The sequence below is a fragment of the Silene latifolia genome, chromosome 3, assembly GCF_048544455.1.
Source record: "Silene latifolia isolate original U9 population chromosome 3, ASM4854445v1, whole genome shotgun sequence".
In the NCBI taxonomy this organism is placed as follows: domain Eukaryota; kingdom Viridiplantae; phylum Streptophyta; class Magnoliopsida; order Caryophyllales; family Caryophyllaceae; genus Silene; species Silene latifolia.
Genome location: NC_133528.1, coordinates 8,372,230 through 8,394,546, shown reverse-complemented (window position 1 = coordinate 8,394,546; position 22,317 = coordinate 8,372,230). Strand labels below are relative to the sequence as shown.

The following is a 22,317-nucleotide window of genomic DNA, read 5'->3' as shown; positions in this document are numbered from 1 at the left end:
TAAAATCAAACGATTAACTAAGCACACCGTACTTACAAAATGGCAAAAACCATATCAAACAATTATTTTCAATTAGATTCCGCAAAATGAGAGATTTTTCCCGAATGGTATTAAGTTTCGGTATCAACCTTTCACACAAAATGAGTACTCTCTACATTGTGATTAGAAATAATACTTCCTAGTATTAAAACTAATGACAACTCGATGACAATATATCGCTACCATTAATTAACGTTCAATCAAACAATGTGTCTAAAACAAAAGGTTCCCTATATGGCTATATCCCACAAATTACAAGCTCTTCCCCTTGAAAATCAGCATCTTCATTCCCCGTCTCGCGCCACAATCTTGTACTTGCCCGTCTGTTGTTGCTGCAAAACACAAAGACACGAAACATTAGTCACTATAACTTACGCGGTTTTTTCTAAATGTGCCTCAGAACGACACATGTTAGAAAAAACGCAATTTAAAACACACAAATCAACCAATCACTAAAACTTAAGCGGGTTTTCTAAAATGTCTCCAACAACGACCCATGTTAGAAAAACCGCAACTTAAAACAAACCGAAACATCATACTTTAGTCCAAATATCAGTATGCTTTCGACAAAAAGCCGCAACAATCCCGCCACCATTACCACACCTCCTTCCTTGCTTAAGCTCAATACAAAGATCTTCCTTCAACCCACAACTAACATGAAACGACAATCCACACTTCGGTTCGGAACACTCGATCCCACATCCTTGACTCTTCTTACACAAATAACAAACTTCCTTCCATCTCCTCTTAGGAACCATAGAACAATCAATTCCGTCTCGTCCTTCCGAATCCTCGAAAAACACTTCTGGAACTAATACTGCACATACAATGTGCGCAAACCTCCCGTCTTTCGTCGGTTTCATTGCTCCGCCTTTAACAGGACACAAACAACAATTTACAGAACTCGAACTCGAACCGAAATCCGAGCATTTTGCGCAAAACCAATCGCCTTCCGGTATTGATTTGATTAATGGGTTTCCGTAACAGGTGGAATGAACCATTAGATCGCATCCGTCACAGAATACGATCGGATCGGTCGGGTCTCCGTCCGTGCTCTCGCACACCGCGCACATTATTCCGTCATCGTCTTCTTTTTCCTCATCCTCGTCTTTGAGGACAAAGACATTGTCTTTCTCGGGCGAAGGGATATACTCGACATTAAGGTCGATTTTGGAGAGGACGGAATCGGGTCGGAAAGCCCATATCCGTTTTTTGGCGGGTAAACAGTAAGGTGACGGAGTAGGAGTAGGAGGGGTGATTGGGGTGGTGGTTTTCGGAGGGAGGTTTTCGGTGTCGTCGATAAATGTAGGGGATCGGGAATGTTTTCTTTTCTTAGTAGGGAGACGGGACGGTGAAATCGGTGTCGGTTTCGAGACGGTTTTGGTTTCGAGTCGGTTGGGGTGGTTGTTTTCTTGGTGGAGGAGTCGGAATCGTTTCATCGGAGGAAGATTATGGAGTTTTGGATTCATTTTTTGTGACGAATAATTGAAGATTTGAAGAGTTTTTTTTTGGATGGAGATTAATTGGGGATGAAGAGATGATTTGGGGAAAAGATTAGGGTTTTAAGAGAGATATGAATGGAAAAGTGGGGGAACTTTGCCGGGAAAATTGAATTAATTTGGTGTTTTGGGAGGTGATTTTTGATTTTGGCGGGTAATTTTGAAATTTTGGGAGAATGTTTAATGTTTTGAGGGTTTTTGCCTTTTTGGTGGGTTTTGAAAATTTGGAGGATTGGTTTGTGTTTTGTTCTGGAAAAAATTAGCGGGAAATGGGGATCTAGTTTCATTATTTTTGTTACATAAAATCAAAAGTACTTGCTTACGACGATTTTGGATCGACCTTATTTTAAAACCATCTACGATTTAATACTTATAACTTTATTTGTTGTAAAATGTATTGCGCAAGACTTTTTTATTTCAAAAACGAGTCGGTCAGACGATTTTACAGTTAACAAGCCACCAATTGGTAATTTCAAAAATCTCAGTTAATCTAACTCAATTTATACATTACACGGTAAAAACTAAATATGGAGCATTATTCCCTTCGTCCCAATTATTTGTTTACCTTTACTTAAAATATAAAAGAAAACATATGAATAAGACCAAAAGAGTACTTTATCAATTTCACTATCTAAATGTTATTGTTACCATAACTCCATGAGTTCTTGTGCATTACACAAAAGAGTATTCCTCACACAAATAAAACCATCTACAACAATTTCTAACAAAGAGTATCAGATCTAAGAACCCTCTCAAGTTTCATGTACAACAACTGCCAAAAAAAGAGACGATAAAACGCGTTTAATCCTCTCGAGTTACTAGAGGGTCCAATACCGATAATAACAAAAGGGAACGATTAATTTGAAAATCGCATCAAGTACCTAACTTCATTCCCTTCTGTTATTACAGGTATTGAACCCTTAGACACAACAAATTACGAAAACATTATGAAACAAGACGATTATTCAGACAAGCTTGTGACATTTATTATCGGTTTTGTTGATCAAAATTGTGTAGTCCTTGCCACATTCACAGCTACATTTCACCATCATCCATTCTCCTGTTACTGACACCGCTTTCATCTCCTGCACTTCGACAAAAACACAACAACATAATTAGCTATGTGTCTCAAAGAATCCCGCAATCAATTTAGTAAGTCATTTTACAGTCAAGAAACAGAAAACAGAATATATATAACCTTGGAAGTAGTAACATTGCTGTTGGTAGAAGTAGAGAGTGATGTGGTAGAGCTGGAGACGGTCCGTCTGAGAAATTCAGGTGACGGTGGTGGTGGTAATGGTGGCGGAAGATAACCCTCCAAAGTCGGTGAAATAGAGATTTCAGTCGTTGGGCTTACATCTTCAGTAATCGTCTTTTTTATCTTCTAAACAATAATTAATCACCCATTAATTAATTGATCAACACAAAACTAAAAAACGGTTTTACACAAATGTTATGTAAAGCGGATACAACAATCAAGAATCGTCTCATACTTGTGGATAGATAGTAAGAAGACTACGGAGCAACCCAATTTACAATATGCTTATTATGTAAAACCGTCTTATACAAGTATGGTTACTTAAACAACTTCACTAAATTACGAAAACGTGTAAATCATTATTTGAAAAGAGCATTATTTTCCAAAATGCAACACTTTTAAACTTCTTTTAAGACGGTTTTACACAATTACTTGCGGATACATACAACAATCAAGAAATCAATTCATACTTGGGAATAAGTTGTTACAAAACAACTGAATAACTACCCATTTTCCAATACACTTATCATGTAAAACCGTCTTATACAACTATCGCTAATTAAACTACTTCACTAAAACCGTCTTATAATCAACAATTGAACATTAACCCAATTCAGTCATTTAGCTTAACAAATAAACAAACATAAAACAATGAAAAGATCATTAATTTCCCAAATTGCAACACTTTTAAAAGAAACTCAAAAATTAGTTTCTTTTAAGACGGTTTTACACAAATACATGCGGATACAACAATCAAGAAACCAATTCATACTTGCGGGAGAAATAATTACAAAACGACAGAGCAACCCAATTTACAATAATATGCTTATTATGTAAAACCGTCTTACACAAGTATCGTTAATCAATAAACTTCACGAAATTGAATAAATTAACATCAACCCAATTAACCCAATTACCTTAACAAACAAATAAACATAAAACCAAAGAGAAAAAAAAGCAACCTTGGAATCAGAGAAAAGAGAATCAGGGTCATCAGTATAAGTCCTCTTGAGAAGAAGCTTTGGAGATGGTTGCGGTGGTGACGAAAGCGAGATTGAAGATGAAAGGGATCGTCTTTGTGGTGTCATTGACTTCTTTTTCATGATCTTTGAACGAGGATATAGTAATTGAAGTTGTGGAATTCTTGGACATGATTTCACCATTTTTTTTTGCTTGTTTTTTGAGTTTCTTGAGTTTGTTTTGGGTAGTTATTATGTTGCAGAAATAAGGGATTGTTGTTCGGTAATTTGGTTAGGTCGTTATTTTGATTATTTTCGCGCTTATATATAATATATGTACGTTTATGTAGTAGGTTGGGCTTCTTGACAATTGACCTTACGAGTTTACGGCGATTCTTTTTTAAAACGGTCCTATAGTATTAAACGTAACATTTAAATATATTTAACTTTTAATTTTTTTTAAAACCGTCCTATAGTATTAAACGTAACATTTAAATATATTTAACTTTAATTTTATTGATAATCCGATATCAAAGTAATGAATATTAATATATATTTTTATATGCAAGTTATAACATAATTTTATATGTTTATAATAAAATTTTATTGGTGGAGTGAGTGAGAGCTAGCAGGTAATCACCCACGTTGAAAAATGAAACTAGAGCTTTAATTGATTTATTTTTTCCTAGCTAAATGTAGTTAACCATCTCATTCGAAATTTCTCAACATCAAATATTAGATTCCGCCATTGATTAACCATAATATTTGTATTATTCGAAATTGTTTGTTTTTATGTATAAGTCTACAAGAAGACATTTGCCTCCCTTTAACAGAATATAGGATAATAAAAAAAACTACTCTGTAATATGCGTATGTACAAACTTGTGGTTCGCTTGTATTTATGATATTTTTTCTTACAAAAACGTCATGTGTAATCAAGTGAGTTTGGTGTAATGGTGTGTATTGGGGTCATGAAGGTTGATCTCTTCATCTCTTAGATCTTAAATCATGATTCATGAGTTCATGAGTTCTATTCCTATACATGAAAGTAAAATCAAACTTTTTAACCAGTCGATTACCTCTATTTTATGAGAATCATGTTTCTATGTATAGAAACTTATCACTCAATCGACTTGCACATCCTCAAAACATCCATGTCAGTATGTAACCATTAACCATATGATCTCCCATTAATATTCTTAATTAAGAGTTGGTCTCCCTTAAGACAGATTATTTCCGTCTTACTATTTTACCGCCAAATATGACCACTTTTTCAAAAAAAAAAAAAAAGTAACTAATAAATTGTAATACTATACTAGCTCGACCATTGTGGTTATAATTGACCATAAAATAGTTAAAAAAACTCCATTTTTTCAGGCAAAAATAACCCGTCTCAAAAAAGAATTTGAGACCAATTGTCAATTGTCATACCACCATATCTAAGTTCACAAATTACCACCCAATTCCTCACGTTCATGTGTTCCTCATAGAATACCCGTGACTTTTTCTCTCTTAATTTACCAAGTACCCCTATATTGCCCGGTGAAATTACATTGTAACGGATATAAATTTATGTGTCTTCAATTTCACGTGATTGACCACCGATTTATTTAGCATCCAACGTAACAAAAACTTAGAATATCATACATACATATTAAATCTTTCCATTTCAATACAATATACTCTACATTACATTACATTACATTATCGATTTATTCCGCCCCAAAAAATAACACCGATTTACGTAATATCCTTATGTATGGATGCATTATGGAGTTTAGAAGATAAATGGAAGATATCAACTCAAAAAGCCGTGGTGTTACTTATTTGTACCGCGGTATTAGTCAGTCTAGCATGCGCGACTGTTATAGGGATGGTTTTTCGGAAAAAGGGTCAAAGAAATAGAATTGCGAACCTTGATTCGGATAACGAGAGTGAATCATCGTCGTTGATCATTTACGAGGAGCAAAGTTGTTGTAGAAGATGCACATTTTATGTGAAGAATGTGATTGTTGGTTCAGCTTGTTGGAGTATGGCTAATAAGTGGAGCAGTGATGATTTTTTGGCTAAGTGTGTGAGGTTTTCGGGTTGTTTGGGCTCGAAGTTGCCACCGGTTTGGCAACGGCCCATATTAATGGGCCGAAAATGCGAGTTTTTGAAAACTAGTGGGCTTATTTTGTATGATGAGAGGGGTAGGCCTCTTCCTCACCATCATCCTCCTCCTCAACAAGAAGAGGAAGAAGAATCCGAAAATACAATTTCTTGTAATCACGTGAGTCATTTTGCTTTATTTTATTTATTTTTATCATAATTCAGTAACAAAAATAGAGAATTTTTATGCCATTACAAACAATAATCTTCATCAATAGTAGATTTTTTTCGACATGTGACAAATTTGTAGGAAATTAATTAAATTTTCTCTAATTCTACTAAGGATTTGAAATATTAGGTTGGACAAGTAATGGAGAATTACCATGGTATACAAGAAGGTGAAGAGATTGAAGGTTGCCATGCTATGTTGAAGGATTTTTTGTGATGCCTTTCGGAGATTGAAATAGACGCCAGACGTGTGTGAAGTAGCGGCTTGTGTATTTTGTAAGATGTCGGAATTAAGTGAATTTTATGATTTTTGTATTCCGAAAATAATCCACTAATCTGATGTAGAAGTACATGTTATTATCGAGCAGACGAATGTTCTGATGTGTCGTAAGATAAAGAGTAGATCGATTTCCACAAAGCTATGATTTTGCACTCGAGCTTGGTCATGTTTGGCAACTCTATGAACCGGTTAGCAGGTTAACCGTCTTCAACAATGGAGTACAAAATCTTAATTACCCATACTTTACTACTTGCAACGGAAACAACCACCACCATTATCCCGACCTCAAGAACTCCGACCTATGATGAGGCAAAGGGGTCATATACTAGTATATACACACACGAGTACACAACCTTCCATAAATATTGACGTAAAAGAAAATTGCGTTGAAGGATGCATGAGCCGATTATTCCTAGAAATCTAGAATGGTATGAAAACCTCATACAATGATTCGGAACAAAACGAACTAAAACCTCTTTATTTCTTTCGTTGTCTTCAGCACTTGTAAAGCGATTACAAATGTCCAAGAGCTTAGCAAATTCGTAGAGGTAAATGACAAGCAAACAACATAAAACTCTTTTAGCAAGACTCGATGGAGAAAAATCCCGAGAAGAACAATTAGGATGACCACTCCAAAAGTATTGAAGGCTTACTGTAAGAAATCTCTAGGATCAGTAACATATCCTGTAAGGGCTGAAGCTGCGGCCGTGTAAGGAGATGCTAGATATATCTGCCCTTCCCTGTGCCCCATTCTACCCGGGAAATTCCTATTTGTTGTCGAAACACAAACCTGCAACAATCACCAAGTTACGAAGAGACAACTTAGTTGAGGGCAATATGTTATAAATAGACCAGAAAAGGAAAAATTGCGAGTCTTTCTGGTAAGGAAGGCGTATGTGAAACGAGAAAGAAACTACGGGTAATAGTCAACACCACAATGAATACCAAAGAGTAGTTTATACTTTATAGGGGTTATTCTATAACTTACCATCGGTTCATTCATACGAGCATAAGTGTCTCTAGGGCCACCAAGACAGGCTCCACAACCAGGACTTCCCGGTGTGTCGCAACCAGCTTCTTCAAATATCTGGGCGCATGTCTTACCGCCTGAACCAGGCACAGGCAGAGTGTATACATCCATCCACACCTACACATTTTGTCAACATAGGTATAAAGTCAACATTATTGGCACTGACAGAAAAGTGTCGGATTCACCGTGTATTTAGACTTTAGGAATATACAAACCTTCTGGGTGGCTGGCACCAGGAAAGTGGGGACTTTGACCTTTTTGCCCTGCAGAATATTTGATGGTTTAAGAATTCGAGTTCAAGTTTTGAAATAAACTCGAAAGCAACAAGAACATTGAAGGAACTAATCAACAGAAGTAGAATAAGTGAGTCTAGAATTGAAAGGTGCCATAACATCCAAGAATAAGATTACAGTTGGGAAAAGAAAACAAATACCGAGCGTCAAATATATGGATGACATTATGATAAAGTATAAAAGCGATAACATCTTACCGCAGCTAGGAACAGTTTGGCTACAGCGAGAAAATCTTCTGTCTTCCCACCAGTACAAGAGCCAATATAAACTCTGTCAATTTTGACATCTTTGCATTCTCGGGCTAATGCACGGTTATCAGGAGAGTGAGGCTGCAAAAAGAAAAGTAAATGTGAATTTAATGTATTTTTAATAGTACACACATGGTATGAAGAGTTTAGTTTCTCATGACACTATTTACCTTAGCAACGAGAGGTTCCAGCTTTGAGACATCAAACCGGTACTCCGACAGATATCTGAAATCCAAGAGAAGTAACTTTCAAGGAGAAATATATAATCATCAGCAGTCAAGCATAACCTATTGTCAAAAAAGCTAACAAAAGGTGATTTATTCAGCTGGCACTATTTTCTCACACAAAAAATTATATGAAACAGACTTACATGTGAGAACAACCAATTGCCTCGCATGTAAAACCGTCTCATACAAGACTTATTGTCTCATCTATATTAAAGTCTGATATTGGTGCTACAAAGCTTCAGTTACAGGCTTACAGCCACATGTGAAAGCCATTCAATGGTATGGAGTCCTAAAATACAACTCCCACAAACATCTAGTCCAAGCAAAAATCAATAAATTTATGAAGATACCTTGCTTGGCTATCACTGTAAACAGGTTCATAAGGAAGAGTGGTCTTATCCTGCACAAGGGATACACAAAGAAGCCAAAAACACACATTTTAGATACATACTTTAAACAAATACAAACAAACAACAACATTACCCCAGTGCCTCAATGGCTCCCGCAAATTGCGGGGTAAGGGGGGGTCGGATGTACACAGCCTTACCCTTGTGTTAGAAACACAAAGAGACTGTTTCCGAATGACCCAAAATGAAAATTGCGTCGAGAACTGCATCGAAGGACTGCTACTTCACAAGATAAAGAAGGGCAGCCACTTTAGTGAGCCATTTTGCTTTACTCCATCATACTTTAAACAATATACGATCAAAATAATACAGTATATTACAAAAGATGATTGATACGCAAACAAGAAAACAAAGAGACAGAAATGAGTGCCAATCATTATCTCTCACTTTTCGCGGCAAGAAGGATAATACAAAGGATACCAATAAACAAGGAAAGTTAAGAGTACAAACCTCAAGATACTTGTATGTGGTACTATCGACAGGGACAACACCATTCTTTCCTCCAGCTTCCACAACCATATTGCAAAGGGTCATCCTGTCTTCCATCTGAGCACAGAGGTAAGGGTGACAGTGAAATGCGTGTTATCGTTACTTGTTAAGCAATCACATCAAGGGAGTAATTTCCATCTACGGTGGATAGTTAAAAAACGGAGACAAACTAGCACTCCCACTAGTTCAGCAACAAACAATAGGTGTAAACTTTTAACCAAGGAAATGGTAAAATAAAAACAGATAATGGATACTCAACTGTCAAACTTTCAATTGTAGATCCAACAAATTCCATTGCTTTGTATGTTGCACCAGCCACAGATATTTCACCAATTATCTGTACGCCATTTCAGACAAGGGGGGAACCATTTATACATGGCTAATGTGTACAATAATTGATAGATAACAATGAAAACAAGCAAAAACTTACTTGCAAAATCAAATCCTTTGCAAGCAAGTAATCGGGCATTTCTCCGTCCAAAACGAATCTTAAAGTCGGCGGAACCTGGAGGATTGCGTGGTGATTAATATCGTTAGCTTATAGATCCAAATGGTAACTCTGAATGGAAAAAAAAAAAAGAATGTAACAATCATGAAGCCCGTTAAAGATAAGCGAAAAGGCCTTGCATATGATCATAGCTAAGAAACAGAAGTCCCGCAAAAGGTCACCAAGAAAAGTCTCACATTGATTCTTGTAACAAAATGAGTACGAGAATTTGTATTTAAAAATGTAGGAATAATGAATGCTTATACAAGAGGCTTCTTGTAACAAACATTTGCTTTTTCAGCAGTTGATGACAGGATCGCCACTTGGGCAGTTCAAACAAAGCAACCTTACTCTCTATTGTAAGCACATAGAGGCTGTACTCGCCTTAGGATGACTCATATTGAAATTTGCATTGAGAGTTAGCGTAACACGGGCACATCACACACAAAAAAAAAAAGGGGAAAAAGGGCAAACAGAATCACTTCGTAGTATACAACTACAATTAAGTGGGAGTATCTTCCAAACCTTTAGCAATATTTTTCCAGTGCCCAGAACAAAACCAGCATCAGTGTTTCCTATTCCAGAAGCAAATTGCCCAAATGCTCCAGCATTACAAGTATGAGAGTCCGTCCCCAGTAAGACCTAAGAAGCAAGGAATGGCAGCATTATGAGATTCACAACATCCAAATAACTTATATAACACCGAACCAATTGTAAAATTAAAGAGAACATGCACCTCTCCCGGCCTACAGTGCCCCTCTTGTGCAAGAGCAACATGACAAACTCCCTTATATTCAGGATTTACCTGCAAAAACAACAAAAATTTATAAGCTCGTAATTCCTAAACAAAGAATACAAGAATTGACAGCGCAAAGATAGCACCTTAAAATCTGAACGATCTGTTATATCATAGAAATATTTGATATTTTGCTCCTTCACAAAGTCTCTCAAGATGTCAACATTGCGGTTTGCACGTTCATCACTTGTGAAAATATAGTGATCGGGAATAATGACAACCTTTTCCCGGTCCCACACCTGCAATTTCAGAACATTCAAGTTTACCATTTATTTTGAGATGACGCATAAGAACCAATATGGTCACAAACACAAGTAAACTTAACTTCGGAATGAATTCAGCTCAATAGGATTTACGAGTATTATGACTCATTTCAAAGGCATCTCAGCATTAGTTATCTCAAAACACAGCATACATATATGCATTGCCACAACAATTGAAGGATGCTGTGGTTTTGAGAATGCAATCTCAGAATGCTATTTAAAACAAGTCGTCAAGTCGATTCCAATTAACATAAAACTAAGCAATCATAAATTTGTAAGTATCATATACAATGAGTTCAATTGACTTAACATTTTTGTTGTTTTACAGGCTTACAGCATCTTACTCTCTATTGAAAGCAGGCGTATGAGCAGTTATAAGCTATTCTAACTTTCATCGCGGGCTCCAATATGAAATTTTCCCCACATACCCATTCGATTAGATGTCAAACATACACAATAAGTGATATACTCTCTTCGACTCTTTTGGTTCTTTACATTTTTATTTTTTGGTGAGGAGTCTTCTGATTAAATGTAAAGACTAAAATGAATCAGAGGAAGTACATCTTTAAGTCAAAATGTGTGAAACTGAGCTAAAGGGTTTATTAATCTATGTACAAAATTTCTCACAGAGATAACAAATATGCAACCATGAAAATGAAAGCTTTCAATCACATTCACTAAAGATTAACAATTATGTGACAAAAATACCTTGGCATTCTTTCCAAATTCCTTCTTGAAGATACCTATGGAACCAGGTCCACAAACATCGTGGGTCATCAAAACATCAACATTTACCCAAACATTATCACCCGGTATCAGCTGGGATCTCTCTGAACCCTTAGCCAATATCTTCTCAGTCATTGTCATCACATTTTTAACCTAATTTAATGGATCATGCAAAGCAGAAACATGTTAAATTTCAACAACCAGCCAAAGGAAGAGCTCCGAGTAAACAGGCAAAAAAAAATCAAGTAAATATGAAATCAAATTTTAGGAACAGAATTGTACCGAGCCTGTTGTTGAAGGCTTTCGCTCTGTCTGCTGTGGACTCATGACCGAAACTATATTTTTCGACCTTGTTCTTCCCCATTTTGAAGAGGAAAACTGAGACCGGTTGGAGCAAGAGGAAGGGAAAGCAGAGAGACTAACATCCTTAATGCCCAAAAAAGAAAAGTCAGTAAATACGAATAACATAACTACATGACAGTTTCATTAGGAGCAAGATGAACACCACTAACCTTATGAAGGAAAGAAGAGGGCGTGGAAGAAATAGCAGAGGAAGCCGCCATTTTTGAATAGGCAATGTCACCTAATATTTTTTGGTTCTACACGTTCAATACTTCAATGCTCAATGCTGCAAAATTATGATGGGGACTAAATCTTAGTCTACTTCACTTGCATTTGATATTTGGATGTGAATGCAAAACAAGTCAGTTCGACAGTTCCATATGAATATTATTCATTTTTTCCTAAAACACTGGTTTTTTTGTTATGATCCTCCAATTAAGTCCAAACTTGTAACAATACACAAATTCTGTATTGCTCGTACGATAGAAGAGCCTTATACCAAAATGATTTGAGGTCGGGATATATGAGTCATTCATTTGAAGCCGTCACTAACAGTCACGTATCACTCAACAGTAATTAAAAGGAAACATAAAAGATAAAACACTTCATAGCTCAGTGACACTGACAAGGCTAATAAGTCTACATTTTCATTATAACATCCATACGGAACCACAAACAGCGATTTTAGCAAATCGGGTTTTTAACCTCGGTCTTTAGGTACCGTCCTCCAACAACCTCATTAGATGACATACATTTCACCTCTATAACATAGTAACATACTCCCTCTGTCCCGGTCATTTGTTGTCCTTTTCCATATTGGGGTGTCTCAATGAGTAGTCCTTTCTATTTTAAGAATGAACTTGATGAACAATTTGATCATTCACACTTATTTGTTCCACTTGGCATTTAGTAATTGGCTCATTCCTCTTTCCTTGGTTTTTGTGCCAAAACCAAAGGACACCAATTGACCAGGACGGAGGGAGTACATTTCACCTCTAATAACATACTATTATCCAACATTTACTCCTACTACTTCTAATCATTATGACAAATACTGTTAATCCACCGCATTATGTGAGACGGTTTCACAGGAGACTTACTCAATAGACATAGGTCAGTTCACATAGCACACACAAAAAAAATGTAATAGTACCAACCTACCAAGTACTCCTCCGTCCCAGTCAATAGTTTATTTTTTTTTTTACTTTTTGTAAAGGGTAAACAAATAATTGAGACGGAAAGATTATACTACGTCCAATATGGTCAAATTGATACTAATACGAACAACCCAAATCATAATGAAACAAATTCAAACAAAAACATAACATACCCAGAAAAAATTCACCTTTAAAAACACCAAACAAACCCTAAAATTACAAGCAAATTAACAAAAATGGGATAAACAAAATATCTGATATAAAAAGGAAAATTGATGAAAATGGAAGAAAGAAATACCCAATTGATTAGATGATTAGATTCTGCTGAGAGAGAGAGAGATAGTGGTTGGCTTGAATTGAATGAATCAATGAATATTAAGATTCTGGTATAATTAGTACTAATGTACTCTGTGTTCTTTAAGAAATTGATTTTTGTGGTAGTGATGATATGAATTAGCGGGGATGTAGCAAATTACCCCCATAACTTTTAAACTACGTGCAAATCAGCCCCCTAAGTTTCACTTGTAGCAAATTAGCCCCATAACTTTTCAAAAATGTGCAATTAAGCTCAAATCAAATTTTTTACCATTTTTTAAATAAAACCTATTTTTTTTATTATAAAAACCATTATAAATATATTTCTTAAATAATTAAATACAATACTTACATATTCAACCGAAAATGCGAACCAATTTTAGTATAAGAAAAATTTGGTCATGTAACTTTTCATAGTAACATCAGTAACAATTCTCATATTAAGAACATTTTTCGCCAAAATAAAAATAAAAAAAATATTTGAACATGTTTTTTAATAATCAAGAATTTTAGGATTAAAATCTAATCAATAATTTTGAATTTCAATAATAGTAAAAAATTAATTTGCAAATTTTATTCTTAAAAATAAGATATGTGGTTAATTGCACATTGAGATAAACTTATGGGGTTGATTTGCTACATTTATAAGTTAAGGGGCTTGATTGCACATACTATCAAACTTATAGGGGTGATTTGTTATATTCCCCTATGAATTAGTTATATTTTGTTTCATTCAAGTGAATTGGTAAAATTGACCCGATTCGATAAGGTGACTTGTTAAAAATGATCCGGAAAATGTGATTCAAACATGATCTAATAGAATCAAAGTGATCCGAAATGAGTCATTGAGGACAAATTCTTAACCCAAGTGACGCAAAAACACTCAAAAGTCAAATCCGTCTTTGCTTACGTTGGGACTTAACTGATCAAACACAAATTCTCATCGTAGACATGACATATTCGTCATTCTGGAGTGACGGATACCATTTTACCTCACAAAGTACCCACTTTTTTCTCTCTGCAACACTATTCATGTGGCCCCCTTTCTCCACTAATCCATTTTGTTACCATTTTAACTCACAAAATATCCGCCACAAATGGTGACCCGTCACAACGGAGACCAATTGCTGATCAAATCTGACCCTGCTTGCACTTGATGAGTCATATGTAATGGTGGAGTTAGGGGGTTAAGCAGGGGCGTTCGCTCCTTATTGGATGAAATTTTCCGAAATTTTAATTAAATTTTTCGAAAAGTTTTTAAGGGAGCCTTATATCATTATCAATTCGCCCTTTTAAGTTCAAATCCTGACTTTGCTACTAGTTATATGCGTCATTGCTTGAGTCCTCTTATTTAGGTAACATGGATTATAAAGTAGTCAGCATGCTGTCTAGTATCTAGACTGTTTTATACTCAATCCTATTCAGCCTATAGTTCCCCTTTCTCTAATATATGTGAGGAGTATTATAATGAAAGGGGAAGTATAGGCTGAATAGGAGGGAGTAATTTTTTTGCTTAACTATGGTCAAAGTTTTAAAACTTTTTCTCATTGTATTATATTGTGACTCGACAAAGCAAAACAGGTTACTCACATGATCAACACGCTTTAAACTCACTTATACGCACCTTTACAAACCTCAAAGGAGGCGATAAGCTTAACTGTAAAGTTCTTGACAAATGGGAGTCCGAGAAAAAAAGTTGCACTTTGTTACTATAATGGCATGAATAATAATATTACTAATCCTTAGCAATACTTGCTAATCTTGATAAATTTTTATCATAAATCCGAAATATTATTAATATCCTGAGGCAATTTTTACTTTACATCTGTCCTAAAATCTTGTGCAACAATTTTTATCATAAATCCGAAATATTATTAATATATTCTTTTGAGGCAAGTTTTACTTTGCATCTGTCCTTGTGCAACAATTTTTTTTGTGTCAAATGAGTTACAAGGACAATATAATACCGATGGTGGAAAACTCGAACCCGGTGCCAAGTTATCCACTATACATCCTTTTTAGCCTCGAGGAAATTTTGGGTTGCAGCATTAAGAACTGGCAAGTTGGGGATTTCAGAACAAACAGAATTGCATTAAGAACAAAAAAAAATACAAAATGATGAACATAATGAACCTGATAACCTTAACAAAATTAATAGGGTTTGTAGAATTACAAAGGGGGCGGGCGATGAACATCGTATACTCTTAAAAAAAAAAAAGTAAAAAAAGAGCGGAAAATTGAACACCTAATTACGAAAGAAATAATTCTCGTCCAAAACTAGTTATTAGAAACATCGCAAAGACTAAGAATGAATTTTGGCCCGAAGGGCGCACAATACTAGCTATGATGCATCAACATCACCTACTAGGAAAAAAATTCCAATATCTTTGAATCGAGCAGAAAACCTCAAACTCAAGCGGAGTAGTTAGTTTTCTTGTTTGGCTCGAAAACATACTTGATCAATGAATCCTTGATGCTTAGGAGCTCTGGGAATTCGCCCTTCAACTTGGAGGCATCCATCTCATTGTTGCTTCTTGCGGCGACAATGACCTTGGCTTGCTCTTCCAAAGTGAAGTTAGCATAGGTGTAACTCGGGTCAATGTAATTCTTGTACATCTCGAGAACCTCATTGTGGCTTACTACACCCGGGTTTGTGAAGTTCCATATGCCTCTGAGATTACGTTTGGCCATCTCGATGGAAATGGGCAGAAGCTCGTCCAAAATGGTCATGCTGTTGGGGATGTTGACTACCTTGTTGTAGCGAGATATCTTTGTGACGAAGTTACGTGGGTTGCTGAGGTCACCGGATATGGGCATTCGGACCCTAAGGGTGCAAACATTGTCAAATTCCTTGATCAACTCTTCCACCTGATAATTGAAACCATACCAGTAAACTGTAAGTTAAGTGTTTAATTAACAGCTTATCTCGTGAGCGACTGTCTCACACATGAAAACATGACCGTACGATTAATCATGTTGTATTAAATGGAGCCTTCGTACAAAAAAGTACTGTCTAATTTTGTGAGCGACTGTCTCACATATTAAAAACATAACACATCAGATTAATCATGCTGTACTGAATGCATTAATGGGTAATTAGTTGAGTAGATGGAGTGATCGCATGAAAAGTACTACGTCGAGTACTATCTAATTTTGTGAGCGACTGTCTCACATATTAAAAACATAACACATCAGATTAATCATGCTGTATTGAATGCATTAATGGGTAATTAGTTGAGTAGATGGAGTGATCGCATGAAAAGTACTACGTCGACCAGTGAAAAGACGAGAAATATACCATAGCTTTAGTCTTCGAGTAGTAGGAACCCATGAAATTGGGGGTGTCTTCCTCCTTAAACCCGATTCCAGAACCCAGTGGATGTGCTGCGTCATATTCAAAAATGCACCCAGTAGCATAATTCATCATAAGCAACCCGTGTTCTTTGCAGACATCAGCCAACGTCAAAGTACCAACCACATTGGTGCGGATCGTCTCAGTTTTGTGAGATTCACACCAGTCAACATTGGGCCTACCAGTAACACCGGCAGCATTGAAGACATGTGTAGGTTTGATATTCTGGATATCGGCAATGAGAGATGCTCTGTCTTGCAGACGACCCTTTCCATACTCGTAAGCAATGCCTTGCTTGTCACACATTTGACCAAGGAGACCACCGATCCAACCAGTTCTACCGTAAATCAAGAATTTGTATGATGATTCTTTCTGAGAGGCGTTACTTTTGGCAACAGGAACCACCGTCTTGCTCTGAATACTGGGGAGCTCCCCGGAATTGTCCTTGTCAGCTTCCTCAAAATGCCTCTCAATGCCACCTGGCATCATCAGCATCCTCGGGTGAGGAAGGAGCGCTCCTGACACATCACCCCACCACTCGGGATTACTTAAGTACCACTCCATAGTCTTCTTTAAACCCTCTTCCCAAGGGGTACGCTCTGACCATCCCAATTCCTTCAACTTCTCGTCATCCAGGAAGTACCTCTGGTCGTTAAAGGGACGATTCTCGACAAACTTGATGACCTTCTCGGAATCCATGGAGAAAAGTTTGCATACGTCTTGAGCGACATCAAGGACTCTCCTCTCCCTCTTGGTTCCAATATTGTACACATGGCCTACTTCTCCCTTGTGGAGAATGACCTCAAAGGCCTCTGCCACATCCTCACAGTAGAGGTAACTTCGCACATTAGACCCGTCTCCGTGGATCGGGAGAGGCTTCCCTCTCATGGCTAAAAGGATGAACTTAGGGATCAACTTCTCAGGAAATTGGTTAGGTCCATACACATTGTTTCCACGGGTTGTAATAACCGGCAATCCATAAGATCGGCCATAAGCCATCACAAGCATCTCAGCTCCGGCTTTTGTAGCAGAATACGGGTTTGTTGGAAGAAGCTGAGAAGCTTCATGGTTTCCGACAACAGCATCTTCATCTGTCTCTCCGTAAACCTCATCAGTACTAACATGAATAAACCTCTTGATTTGTCCCGTGACCTTACACGCTTCTAGAAGGACATGAGTACCATATATGTTGTTCTTAGTAAACTCAAAGCTGTTACCAAAAGAGTTGTCAACATGGGTTTGTGCAGCAAAGTGCATGATAGTATCAATGGACTCGGTGATGAGAAGGTAGTTAACAAGATCGGCACTAGCAATGTCCCCCTTGACAAACTTGAAATTAGGGGATGATTGAGAAGGGCGCAAATTTTTGAGGTTTGAGCAATAATCAAGCTTGTCGAGCACGACAATCTTGTAATCGGGGTAACTCCTAACTAGCCGGTTCGCAACATGAGATGCGATGAACCCGGCCGCTCCGGTTATTAAAATATTCTTTGGCGTGTGAGTAGTCATTGCGGAACACCTTCTACAATAATAATCATCGCAACCACAAAAACTAATCAGATCCCATGTCCTAACCAAAATTAGTTCTTTAACGGAAATCGTAAAATGACAACAAGATCTAAGATTGAGTGATTAATTATCATCAAGTGCATAGATAAGTAAAACCAAAGCAAGAGACAAAAGTCACAAAAACTGATACAAGCAATGTTTGAACAACGGTCAACACTTACACTAGTCAATTACCAACCAATATTTGCAAAATCAAATCAGATAACACTGTCAACATGAGCTAACTAACAACAATGTTTCTTTTTCAATAACAAAAATCAGATCTAGAAGTAGTAATGAATAGCAAAACCAAAATTAGACGATTATTTCACATGAAAACTATAGTTTAACCAGATCAGGCAAGTGCAATAACTACCCACCAACAATACATAAAACATGACACTTCCTGAGTGCCATTTGATCGTATACGTTTCACATGAAAACTATAGTTGAGCTCAGATCAGGCAAGTGCAGCAACGACCCGTCAACAATACATAAAATGATATTGAAACATGACACTTCCCGGGTTCCATTTGATCATATACATTTTTCAAAATATGTGACAATTATTCACACTGAAACTAGAGGGGTGCTATGGACCTTCTCCTTCCCACCTTCTCTTCCACCTTCCCACCTTCTCCCCTTTTCCTCTCAAAATTGATTAATATAATATATACTGTGTGGGGTCGAAAAGTAAGTGAATGAAGTAAAAGAAACGATATTTTAATCGGTTGTGAGCGGAGAAGTTAGATAGTAATTCTCCTCAAACTATAGTTTAGCTCAGATCAGGTAAGTCACATAAATATAAGTATGATACTTCCATAGTTCCATTTGATTGTATACGTTTTTCAAAATACGCGACAATTATTCACATTAAAACTATAGCTCAGCTCAGATCAGGCAAGTGCAACAACTACCCAACAATAATACATTAAAACGACATTAAAACACGATACTTCGTCCATTCCATTTGATCGTATACATTTTTCAAAATATGCGTGGGAAATTCTAAAACGTAAACAATCAAACGGAACAATGAGTCAAATCAAATCAATCCCAGCTCAGATCAAACATCAAATCAATCAAATTTCCAAACTTTCATACATTAAAAGCAGAGAAATTAATTAATCAATGATATGACAAATTAATTACAACCCACTATAGATCTATCAAAAACAATGATTACCCACATCATAAAAAACCTCGAATTAGCAGAATTATAACAAACCTTAGCACAAAAATTAAGTTCCAAAGAACAAAATTTAAAAAAAAATCAACAATAATTATAATAAATTGCTGAAAATGATAAGAGAAATGATAGAAAGAATGAAATGAATGGAACATACAGAGTGAAACGCAGATCGAATTGATGATTGAACGAAAATTGGGGAAAATTAATTTAAAGAAGGGAGAGAAAATCGGGGTTGATTTCGTGTCACGAACTTTAATTTTGGCAAAAAACTATGAACATTATGGAGATTTATATAGTGTGTATGAAATGCAAGGGTAGTTGTAAATTGTGGGTATAAAACTAACACACCAATATACTAGATTAAATGTATTTATTATCCCGTATTCATTTTGTGTAAGATCATTTTATATTTATTGTGGGGAGGGATGAATTTACTTATGAAAATATTACCGTTTATTTTGAGTGGAAAGTAGAGATGTTCATGGGTCGTCTCGTTCATTGAATCCGACTCATCCCGCCAGCAAAATAAGCGGGTACGGACAAGGCATTTTAAGAAAAATACAAAGTCCCAACCCATTAACCCGACCCAAACCCAGTAACCCGCTTGTCCGTGGGCCGAGAATTTAACATGAATCCGACCCATATAAGACCCAAGCCCGCATTTGACCACCTCTAGTGAAAAGGTAGTTAATCATTTTTTTAGGAAGCTTTAGATAAGACAGTTTTATATAAGAGTTTTTAGTATAAATAACCGATTTTGGGGTGAGCGTAAATTTTTAAGGAAAATGGTAGTGAGCATAAGGTGTTTTTACCATAATAATTAATAACTATAAGGTGAATGATGGGATTATGGTTGTATTGTAGGAATGTAATTGTCATATCTTGGGTTGATGGATTATTATCGATACTAGTTTTGAGCCTGATTGAATTTTATAATCGTTTTCTTTATCCAAGTTATTTGTTGGTTTAAGTTTTGAATTAGCAAAATAAATTTTAGGGAAATTTGAAAGTTATGAGCGAAAGAGACTTTTGTATCATGTACTCCCTTAATAAGTAATCGCTTTTGAGTTTTGTCTATATATTTGAAGTTGTAGAAGATGGTGGATAAATGTCTTGAAATACTTGTAGAAGATTTGTCATTTGTAATTGTAAAAAGGTTTACATGAGGAGTAGTACAAATCTTCTGTCCTAATTTATATCTCATCTCGTGTTTTATTGCTTCTCTTAGAGCATCCGTAATGGTGAGGCTCCCCATATTTTATTTCTCCTTTTCTTATTCGTCCACCACATTCTCCTCTAACTTTTTCATCTACCCTCCCCATTTTATAATATCATGTCCGCAACAATGAGGTTCCCCAACAAAATTAAAGTAAATTATTCACAACATTTTGGGAACCTCCCCAAAAAACACAAAAAAAAACTTTGCATTTTCTTGGGGACCTCCCCTAAAAGTAGAGGAGCCTCAAGTGATGGGGAGGGTAATGCAATAATGGGGTGCCCCGTATAATGAGAGAGAGGCCTTTGCGGATGCTCTTAGTAACACATGCATTTTAATATATATTATTACTATTTCTATTATTTAGAGTGTGATGTGTCAACATTTTAAGCTAGTGAGATACAAGATGAGACATGAAAATGGGACATATGATCTCAACTCCATGAGGAGAACATGCAAATCGCTCGTATAAGTAATTTATTTCATGGTTCAAGAGGGGTACTAACGAGTCGAGCCAAGCCCGAGCTTGGTCTTACTCGGCTTGTGCTCATGAAACCAAACTCGAGCTCGAGCTCGAGCCGAACTCAAGCTTATCCGAGCTTGAAAAAAATGTGCTTGATATCAAGCTTGCAAGTTTTAACGCGAGCTCGAGCCAAACTCGAACTCAATTCAAGTCTATATATAATTGTTAATTTTTGATTTTTTTTCCTTCGAAATTTTCGATAACAAGGTTCGAAAGTTATATATAAAAATATTTGGCAAATCAGTGAGACATTTGATACGTGTGATACAAAGAATAGTGAAAGTTATAATCATAAAATATTTTTATAAAATATGAGTAATATCTTATCTAATCACACAAGTTCGAGCTGCTCGCGAGCTTTTCGAGCCGAGCCAGCGTTTTCGCAGCTTGACTCGTTAAGCTCTCGAGCCGAGTTCGAACCCGAACCGAGCTCACACAAGCCGGGCGTTAACCGAGTTTTGACCGGGCCGATCTCGAATTACGGTGTCTCCTATTATTATCACCCTAACTACTTAAAATATCGTTTTAACCGAACATAAAAATCTCAAAAGAGAATCATGACAAGGGAAGAGTAATAATCACATGGTATAATAATTGTAAGGAATATTTAATGGGAACAATTATTTAAATAATAAAATAGTAATAATAATATGGATGATTAGAGAACATGGTGATTAGCTTGGTGTTAGTTGTTAAATGGTGGGAGAAGGAAGAAGGGGATTTCCTCCACTCTGTCGCACGTGCTTAACCAATCAAATACTCGTTTTGGTCAATTTATAGATCCCAAACCTTATTATTTTTTCATTTTAATTTCTAAGTCATGTGTACTTAGTGCTCTTCTGTAATTTGAGGGCTTAAAATCATAAAAATAGTAGTGCTTCACTCATGATTTTTTACTAGTTGTAGGGGGAAATAGAGGAGTAGTTTATTGGTTAAAATATAGGCATTATGATTCGTAATAATAGATGACAGGTTTGAAAATTTATCTCTTCTTAACACACAAACAAAATTAGGAGGGAAATTTAAAAGGGATTACTTTTATTTTTCTTTCGTAAATCTATCAAATCTATTACATATATATATTAGACAAAGTTAGGGAGGATTACATAATGACATGTTCCGCAACCTATACTTGAAATTGAATTCCGTAATTCATACGGAGTACACTTTAAGCATTTGAGAAACCTCGAAATTGAAAATAGGCTTAAAACTTTTTTCTCAAATGTAGTTAAAATTTCAGACTCACAAATTCCTACCCCAAAATTTCAATTCCGTTCATCATTATATCTCATATCTTAGACTTGTCGAATAAGTTGCAAATGTGACCCACCTCGACAAGGACAACCCAATTT

At 36.2% G+C, this 22,317-nt stretch overlaps 5 protein-coding genes across 8 annotated transcripts; 1 reads left to right on the top strand and 4 right to left on the bottom strand.

Annotated features, from left to right (window-relative positions):
* Window positions 1-32: 32 nt before the first annotated feature.
* Window positions 33-1,593, bottom strand: LOC141647049 (uncharacterized). The gene is made up of 2 exons (XM_074455086.1): window positions 579-1,593; window positions 33-371 (listed from the first exon to the last, which is right to left on the bottom strand). Exons 1-2 carry the CDS (start codon window positions 1,506-1,508, stop codon window positions 324-326), a joined length of 978 nt encoding a protein of 325 aa, XP_074311187.1. The 5' UTR covers window positions 1,509-1,593; the 3' UTR covers window positions 33-323.
* A 545-nt stretch (window positions 1,594-2,138) lies between these two features.
* Window positions 2,139-4,205, bottom strand: LOC141645880 (uncharacterized). Of its 2 annotated transcripts, none has more exons than XM_074454049.1 (3): window positions 3,759-4,205; window positions 2,737-2,919; window positions 2,139-2,623 (listed from the first exon to the last, which is right to left on the bottom strand). In XM_074454049.1, the coding sequence occupies exons 1-3, from the start codon at window positions 3,957-3,959 to the stop codon at window positions 2,504-2,506; spliced, it is 504 nt and encodes a 167-aa protein (XP_074310150.1). In that variant the 5' UTR covers window positions 3,960-4,205; the 3' UTR covers window positions 2,139-2,503. The 2 variants fall into 2 exon arrangements, with proteins under 2 accessions (XP_074310150.1, XP_074310149.1); XM_074454048.1 differs by having other exon boundaries at window positions 2,737-2,922; window positions 3,759-4,204.
* A 1,156-nt stretch (window positions 4,206-5,361) lies between these two features.
* Window positions 5,362-6,506, top strand: LOC141647058 (uncharacterized). Its single transcript, XM_074455093.1, has 2 exons — window positions 5,362-6,027; window positions 6,205-6,506. Exons 1-2 carry the CDS (start codon window positions 5,515-5,517, stop codon window positions 6,289-6,291), a joined length of 600 nt encoding a protein of 199 aa, XP_074311194.1. The 5' UTR covers window positions 5,362-5,514; the 3' UTR covers window positions 6,292-6,506.
* Window positions 6,507-6,804: 298 nt separating this feature from the next.
* Window positions 6,805-13,281, bottom strand: LOC141647057 (3-isopropylmalate dehydratase large subunit, chloroplastic-like). 2 transcript variants are annotated; one of them, XM_074455091.1, is made up of 16 exons: window positions 13,118-13,281; window positions 11,833-11,948; window positions 11,603-11,746; window positions 11,303-11,473; window positions 10,418-10,570; window positions 10,272-10,340; window positions 10,061-10,177; window positions 9,479-9,553; window positions 9,308-9,385; window positions 9,010-9,105; window positions 8,503-8,552; window positions 8,096-8,150; window positions 7,875-8,006; window positions 7,600-7,647; window positions 7,343-7,501; window positions 6,805-7,144 (listed from the first exon to the last, which is right to left on the bottom strand). In XM_074455091.1, exons 2-16 carry the CDS (start codon window positions 11,881-11,883, stop codon window positions 7,004-7,006), a joined length of 1,539 nt encoding a protein of 512 aa, XP_074311192.1. In that variant the 5' UTR covers window positions 11,884-11,948; window positions 13,118-13,281; the 3' UTR covers window positions 6,805-7,003. The 2 variants fall into 2 exon arrangements, with proteins under 2 accessions (XP_074311192.1, XP_074311193.1); XM_074455092.1 differs by having other exon boundaries at window positions 11,833-11,941; window positions 13,118-13,204.
* Window positions 13,282-15,253: 1,972 nt separating this feature from the next.
* Window positions 15,254-19,650, bottom strand: LOC141647048 (trifunctional UDP-glucose 4,6-dehydratase/UDP-4-keto-6-deoxy-D-glucose 3,5-epimerase/UDP-4-keto-L-rhamnose-reductase RHM1-like). Of its 2 annotated transcripts, none has more exons than XM_074455084.1 (3): window positions 19,381-19,650; window positions 16,433-18,008; window positions 15,254-16,002 (listed from the first exon to the last, which is right to left on the bottom strand). In XM_074455084.1, the coding sequence occupies exons 2-3, from the start codon at window positions 17,993-17,995 to the stop codon at window positions 15,547-15,549; spliced, it is 2,019 nt and encodes a 672-aa protein (XP_074311185.1). In that variant the 5' UTR covers window positions 17,996-18,008; window positions 19,381-19,650; the 3' UTR covers window positions 15,254-15,546. The 2 variants fall into 2 exon arrangements, with proteins under 2 accessions (XP_074311185.1, XP_074311186.1); XM_074455085.1 differs by having other exon boundaries at window positions 16,433-18,005; window positions 19,381-19,608.
* Between the last annotated feature and the right edge of the window lie 2,667 nt (window positions 19,651-22,317).